General features: G+C 44.2%; 2 protein-coding genes across 5 annotated transcripts in view; both read right to left on the bottom strand.

The window, feature by feature from the left end:
• The window catches only part of rhot2 (ras homolog family member T2), a 16300-nt gene extending 10712 nt beyond the window's left edge, over positions 1-5588 (bottom strand). The window contains exons 1-8 of one of the 2 annotated variants that reach the window (XM_031560937.2): positions 5394-5588; positions 3912-3970; positions 2566-2647; positions 1819-1865; positions 1380-1433; positions 643-695; positions 373-481; positions 135-236 (exon numbers count right to left, since the gene is read on the bottom strand). In XM_031560937.2, the coding sequence (XP_031416797.1) occupies positions 135-236; positions 373-481; positions 643-695; positions 1380-1433; positions 1819-1865; positions 2566-2647; positions 3912-3970; positions 5394-5430 (543 nt within the window). In that variant the 5' untranslated portion in view covers positions 5431-5588. The remainder of the gene's footprint in view (positions 1-134; positions 237-372; positions 482-642; positions 696-1379; positions 1434-1818; positions 1866-2565; positions 2648-3911; positions 3971-5393) is intronic. The other variant, XM_012839241.3, reaches the window with a different exon arrangement.
• An 852-nt stretch (positions 5589-6440) lies between these two features.
• The window catches only part of wdr90 (WD repeat domain 90), a 37943-nt gene continuing 36883 nt past the window's right edge, over positions 6441-7500 (bottom strand). For all 3 annotated transcript variants that reach the window (XM_031560984.2, XM_031560985.2, XM_031560986.1), the window contains 4 exons: positions 7424-7500; positions 7194-7313; positions 6897-6981; positions 6441-6622 (listed from right to left, as the gene is read on the bottom strand). The exon at positions 7424-7500 is cut by the window's right edge and continues 67 nt beyond it. In XM_031560984.2, the coding sequence (XP_031416844.1) occupies positions 6465-6622; positions 6897-6981; positions 7194-7313; positions 7424-7500 (440 nt within the window). In that variant the 3' untranslated portion in view covers positions 6441-6464. The remainder of the gene's footprint in view (positions 6623-6896; positions 6982-7193; positions 7314-7423) is intronic.

The following is a 7500-nucleotide window of genomic DNA, read 5'->3' as shown; positions in this document are numbered from 1 at the left end:
AATTAGATTTAAAAAAAATTAAAATAAAATTAAAACGCAATATATCGCCGTACAATATCGCAATATATTGAATCATGACCCCTGTATCGTGATATGTATCGTATTGCCATATTCTTGCCAATAAACAGCCCCACCTGTTTGTCCTCAGGATCATATAGGGGAGCGGTCGGGTGCAGAACTGCTTTCTGGGCGTAGTAGAACAGCTCGGAGATGTTCTTCAGGTTCTTTGCTGAGCACTGTAGACACACACACACATACACACACACAGAAACGCACTAATTTTGAGTTTGAAAATGTGACACTTGATATTTGCAGTAGTGAAATAGCAGGTCTTTAACGAGTGGCTCAGACAGCCCGGCAGGAATCTCTGACCTCGACGCACGTCTCTATCTCCGAGAACTGATTCATGATTGGCAGGATGGTTTCCATGGAGCTGCCTGATCGCAGGTCGGACTTGTTCCCCACGAGGATTATGGGAACTCTGGGTAAAGGTGAAGAGTAAGGTGGGGTGGGGTGGGGGTGCGACAAAGGGGTATATTACGCAGTCGAGCAAATTACAGGCGTCATCGAAACATGCAAGAAAAAAAAAAGGGTCGCTAACACGTCTACGGCAGGTGTGGAAGGACAAAATTAGACACCTACTTTTTCCCCTTTTCCGCTCCCCCATTCACCAGTGGAATCCATTTAGTTCTGATCTGAAAACAGACATGAGGAGAGGATTTCATTCACTTGAGGGGATAAAGACACTGGCAGAGAAAGACAAACAGGGAGAGGGGGAGAGAGAAAGACAAGGAGGGAGACAAACAGGGAGAGGGAGAGAGAGAAAGACAAGGAGGGAGAGGGGGAGAGAGAGAAAGAGAAGGAGGGAGAGTGAGAGACAGAGGGGGGGGGGGGGGCAGATAGGGAGAGGGAGAGAGAGAGACAAACATGGAGGGAGACAAACAGGGAGAGGGAGAGAGAGAGAAAAACACAAGGAGGGAGAGTGAGAGAGATGCCAGGTGGTGATAAGAGATGATCTGGTACACAAAAGCCTTCTGTGGTCCCAAAAACACCTGAAATGTAAATTTAAACTCACTCAATTTAAAGTGTGCGCAAGGGGGAGAGCAAATGGGAAAGAAAGAAAGAAAGAAAGAAAGAACGAAACAAGGAAGGAAGGAAAGAAAGACAGAGAGTGAGATAGACACACACACACACACACCTACACAGAGAGAGAGAATGAGTGTATATATATAGACAGAGAGAAAAGGTTAAGACAGAGAGAAAAGGTTAAGACAGAATATATATATATATATATTTTCTGTCTTAACCTTTTCTCTCTGTCTTAACCTTTTCTCTCTATCTATATATATATGAAATGAAACAGAGGCAGGGTAAGGTACCTTGTCAATGGTTTCCTCTTGGGTGACATCATACACCACACACACGACGTTGGCCTGGAGAGAACACAAAACCCACCATCGTTATCATCACCACCATCATCAACATCACCATCGTCATCACCATCGTCATCACCATCACATCCATCACCACAGTTACCTAACCTGTGACTTCTGTTACTCTACGCTGCACTGCAAACTTTCATCTTTGCCTGCTTTCTCAGCACCCAACACTTTATAAGCACTTGCCCCCCCCAACCAGTTGATGGAGAGAGATGGAGGGGAAGGGGAAGCACTGAGCAACTCTGAACTATCTACTGGCCCACACTTTATGGCACACAAGAATGAGATCATATTAGTTTACACAGCAACAGCTTACCAAAACACACATAAATAAACCTGAAAGCTGATAGCACGCACACACACACACACAGCGCCTCACCTTAACAATCTCTTCTCTCAGCACCTCGTCAGTCTGTTCGGTCTCTGCTGACCAGACAGAAATAAACAGCACATAAGCTCACATCAAACATCTCATGCCAGCAATCTCTGAGCAAAAGTGTGTGTGTGTGTGTGTGTGTATATTCACAGGCTGACATTTGATAGCATGCTTGTTTACAAACAAGCTCTTAAAGCATGCTATCGAATGTCAGCCGGCTCACTTTTTTTATACACCATGATAAAATAAACTGGAAAATGGTTGCTCTCATGCACATTTGCCATTTAGAGTCTCTGCAGTATGTCAGTGAACTGGCCAGCTCAGACAATGAAGTGAGTCACTTAAAACCTTCCACTGTTCGCTCACTTGCCCCCTCTTCGGTTTACCATGAAGACATGCCACAATGTCCATTGTAGAGTCGGACGTCAGCTGACTCGAGTCAAATGAGCAAAAATTGCAATCCTAAGCTCCAAGGGCTCTAGTTTTTTCTAACTCCGGCTTTCAGCTTTTCTAACGAGCCTCAAGGACCAGGTCATTATGGAAACTTTGGAGTCAAACTGTGATTCCTGATTCTTGGTTCAAAAGCCAGTGCTGAACAGGTCGTTTTGAAGAGAAAGGAGAGAGTAGTCACCCAACCAGGCTGCAAACCCCAATTTACGGAGTAATACACCTACGCTCTGTATGCGGTGCCAAAGAACGAGGCTTGTTACTGCGCCAGCACTCATAGTCAACCATGGTGACGGCACCTACCTGAGTAGTCCACTATGTGAGTGGGCACCTTCTCGGGCGTGACGTCCGCGGGTATGGTGATCTCCTCAGCGCGCAGTGGCACCTGTGAAGAGAGACACCGAGACGTGAAGAGCTTGGGAGGGAGAGAATGCCATATATATGCCACGTGAGAGGTTGGAAATGAAATTCTGCCTAAAATGCTCCTGCTGACTGAGGAGTGACACAACACTGATTTGGATGAACACACTGAAGGAATAGACAGCTGTTAAATCGACGCATGTACTTTCTCAAACTTTCACAAATAGGGCATCTCATCGATAGAGAAAAAACAAAGACACCAATGAGTAGGCACAGAACAGTGAATGCTTGGTTATGCACAGATCATATCATACCAGAGCATATCCCATTTTCTATCTAAATACCCAAACAGTGGATTTCAATTGATAACGTCACTCCATTATGGTAAACCTTGAGGTTTACACACTCACCATCACTCAAACCAAACCTGGCAACACAGTGGATTCAGTCATTTGTTATACTGAAAAGGAGCTGCGAAAAGAAAACTTCCACTTCTACTTTTATGGACGAAACAGCAAGTGTTTTTAGCCATGGGACTCAAATGCCGCTGGGGGATCTAGAGGTGGCCATTTAAGATACGCAGGAAGGCAGGCAGACAGCCCTCAGCTCACATGCTCCTCAGCAGTAACCCATTACCAGTAACCAACGCTGCCAACAAGCCTCTGCTGTGACAGTGGACCATGGGGCCTGATGTGATTTCATTCATGTTATAAATCAAGTGTCTGCACGTCTGCTATAGTCGCCTGCCACAGACATACAGTACCTCCTCAGTAAGTGTGAGTAACAGTGGACTCTTGAAGGCTCTGCTAACAACAGTTCTAAGACACAAATAATTGAATACGCTGTGGTTTGGTGATGGTGATTATAGTACAGCAATGCTTTTGGTAAATGCAACATTTCTTTCTGCAACTAAGAAAGGCAAGGGGGGCAGTGGCGTATAAGTCAAGCCCTGACAACCTGAAGCCCTGACAACCAGGAGACACGTGAATGACGTTTAAGGCCCCTCCCAGCATATCCAGCTCAAACACAAGGTAGCTTCTAGTAATAGATAATGGATTTTTTTCTTGCTGTGCACAGCTGAGATGTCTTGTGTACTTGAAATGTGTTGAGAACTGGGCCATTAAACCTTCGCCTGTTGTAGAAGTATGGAAACTTAAAAATCACTCACTATACCATTGTGTTGGCATGCTGCAAAATCCTACATTTGGCCGTGTGTTTCACCATAAACTGTTGGATGTCAAAGCACTCGGTTACAGCGGTGGTCATGGAGATGGGGAGCCGTCACTCACCTGTTCAGGAAACTCCTCCCCCACCAGGGTCATGATGAGAGAAGTCTTCCCCACCTTGGCTGTTTGGAGTGAGTGCCAAGGGTTGGAGTGATTGAGAGACCAATGTGTGTGTGTGTGTGTGTGTGTGAGGGAAAGAGAGAGAGAGAAAGAGAGAGGAGAACAGGTTAGGATTAAGTGTTTCATAATGACTCACAGGTCAATACAGCTCCTGTCCTTCAGTTTAGGGCGATACACCTGGGACTGCCCAGGAAAAACAGAGCTTTTGCATGCTGGCTGGCTGGCAGGCAGGCAGGCATGCATGCAGGTGTGCACGCACACACTATCTGAAATGTCCTTGAGTAATTACCCGTTTATTTCACTTAGCTACAGTAGTGCACTTTGATAATTGCCATGACAACCAGTTCGACCCGTACAATATTCAGACACTATCTCGGTGCTAACTTTTACAGGCAAATTCTGTGGCACGGCAGTTTCTACCTCTGCAGACGTTACTGCGGTCAGATTTTTAGTTACTGACGAAGCTTGTGTCCTATTTCCACGCAAGAGGAATTCTGTTAAACAGCGCCCAAGCTATAAACAAGAGCCAACACCCGTTAGTTAACTAGGTTGTCTGTCATGGAGTTGTAGCAGTACTGTGTGACCATGCAGGACGTCACGTCTGCATATGGGCCGTGCCCTGAGTTCACGTTTTGGTGCCAATTAATACGAGTGGTTTCAAGCTGAATGGAATATCAAAAACGTATACCATAACTAACTTTACAGGTCTGCTCGCATGATGTAATTTCGAGGGGGTACACTTCAGTGGTCTTTAATTCAGCCTGTGAATGTTTATCAGAGCTAGTGGAAACTTTGGCAGGACGTCAAGTTGTAAGACTAGGCTAGCTTATGTTATAGTAATGTTAGATCTGCCGTCAAATTCACAGTAGTGCTAGTCATTACATCGATGGTTTGCAGACACCTCGACTACCCATTAATATGTTAGAATAGTATTTCTATTACTTTTTGTTCAAAAACTACCATTAAAGCTAGAGGCCGGCTAATGTACAGGACAAGTCAGTTAGCCAGCACACAGAAGCTAGCTAACGTTACCACTGATGGCTGGGATTTATCACCATGTGACGTGTTGACAGATCGCTAGGTTAAGTTAGCTGAGTAAACAACATGAACTATTGACTGAAGCGTGAAAAACCTGATTCATACAACTAAAGAAACAATCTCGCAACAGTTTATGTCCATGACTAGTAACATTGACTGTTACACCTCCACTCCAGTTGGCAAACTCAACCTGTCTTCTAATGGCAGCAAATGCTTTTCTGCTCCAGTTAGCCAGGGTATCGATACATTTATTTAGGACCGAATCAAGAAACTGCAGTGTTACGTTAATCAAGCTACCAGATTGCTAGTTAGCTCACAAGCTATTCCATTGAATCTAGCCTGCTGGTTTGTCAGAGTTGATCCCCTCCAAAAAATAACGTTACTTACGTTCTCCCAGAAGGAGTATCCTAACATCGCGTTTCATGTCTCCGTCCTCTTTCAGACGGCTTGGTAGTTTTAAACGTATTACTTAGTTACTTTAATGGGGCTGCCATGTAACCTTACTTGGAAATTACTGACAGCGGTTGACCCATTTTAGCTCGCAAGGAGAAACGAACTATTGGAACTTCCGGTTCGAGCCAAAAATGTTGCGCTGTCTTCCGCCTGCAGTTTACTATTGTAGTGGAGACCATAATTACAACCAAGTTACCTGTATGACTGTGCCCATTGCTTGGTATAGCAAAAGACAGTGGGTGTAAAATGCCTATAAATATTTTTTTTACCAAGATGTCACCACATCATCGCCGTTATTTTAATAGGATCTTACGATGACGTTTCGATGTATTTTTTTTATTGAAATCATACGGAAAAAAAGTATCCTAAAATACTGTGCATCACGAACTAGTAGGCTACAAACTACAACTTAGCTCTCATCTAATTTACAGTCTTTACACACATGAAACTGGAAACAAGTTTTAAAACATTTATTAAAAACAATTTTGTACAAGGTCATGTCTTTCAGACACCATTCGAGATGTATAAAACACTTCAAAAACAAACATTCACATTGATTTGACAGTAAAATTCCAAAAATTCCAACGTCTCAATGTATAACCATATATGGACATAACACAAGACAGGTGTCCACTCAGGTTCTCAGATATCAGCAAAACCTTCAGTAAACAGACCTGGAAAAGCACCACCTCCCAAGCATTTAAATAGAAAGTATTATGCAAGCTTGTAGTGCATGTGTTTATGTGCCTTCTTTGGAAATCTCGACTGGTTAAACTTAGTAAACATTCCTCAGCTTAATCCTGCTATGTGTGCAGCTGCATAGGTGTGTATGCTTGTTTGTGTGTATGTTTGTGCACAGCACATTTATGTTCTGTGTATGTGTGTGTGTATGTCGTATATGTAAGTATGTATACGTTTGTTTGTCTGTGAGATTGTGTGTGTGTGGGATACATGTGTACACGTCTGTTGAGAGATTGTGTGTGTGTGTGTGTGTGTGTGTGTGTGTTAAAGGTTGTGGGTGCTCCAGAGTATTATCTCGTTGTGAGCGCAGGTAAGCAGCTGTTTTCCTGAAGGGGAGAAGCTGCAGAGCTGGATGGAGTCGCCGTGAGGGGTGAAGTCCTGAAAACGACCTGAGGAGCTGTGGAGCAACTTCACCACACGGTCTGTTGCGCCACACACACACACACACACACACACACACACACACACACACACACACACACACACACACAGTGGGAGGAAAACACACAAGTCAAACCCTGACTTATATGTCAATAACTGAATGGACACTGCTGAACACAGGCTAACTAAGATGTGGTAGTGTATTGCATCACATACATATGAGCATGGCCTACAAATGGGCTTTAATGTATACATCTGTGTATGATACGTATGTATGTACACGCAATGTATGTGAGAGACAGAGTGTGTACTCACGCTTTGAGCCGACAGCAAGTAGTCGTCCCTTAGAACAGAGACTAAGGCAAAGTGCCCAGTCTGCTAAAGAAATGGTTCTCAGGACCTGTAAAGAGGAGAGAGAGAGAGAGAGAGAGAGAGAGAGAGAGAGAGAGAGAGAAAGATGGAAAGAAAGTAAGAGAGTGAATGAGAGACAATCAGTGTTTGGATTTCAATCCATACAGTAATGTATGGGTGGTTGCAATATTCCCTACATCTAATCAATACCAGTTGTCTGCAATATCTGTATCAGTCACTAAATTCTACAGTAACTCTGACCTGTTTTTTGTTCAGGCAGTAGAAGGTGAGCTCTTTTGTTACTCCATAGCCAGTGTAAACAAGGACCCCTCGCTCACAAGGACTGAAGGCAGCCAGGCTTGGTGGTAAGACATCCCCGTTCTGATGGATAAAACACAGCATGACCTCACAACAACGCAGATCATGATTGGCTCAGTAAACGTGACCCAGTAACAGCAATCGGTATGCTGGAGAGGGGCGGATTAGTTTACCTCAGGGGCAGCAGGGGCGGGAAAACTCAGCCAATCAAGCATCTCACATTTGTCCTTCTTCCAATCAGCAGCCCAGA

The sequence above is a fragment of the Clupea harengus genome, chromosome 23 (genome assembly GCF_900700415.2).
Source record: "Clupea harengus chromosome 23, Ch_v2.0.2, whole genome shotgun sequence".
In the NCBI taxonomy this organism is placed as follows: Eukaryota; Metazoa; Chordata; class Actinopteri; order Clupeiformes; family Clupeidae; genus Clupea; species Clupea harengus.
This window is presented reverse-complemented; position numbering and strand designations above follow the sequence as displayed.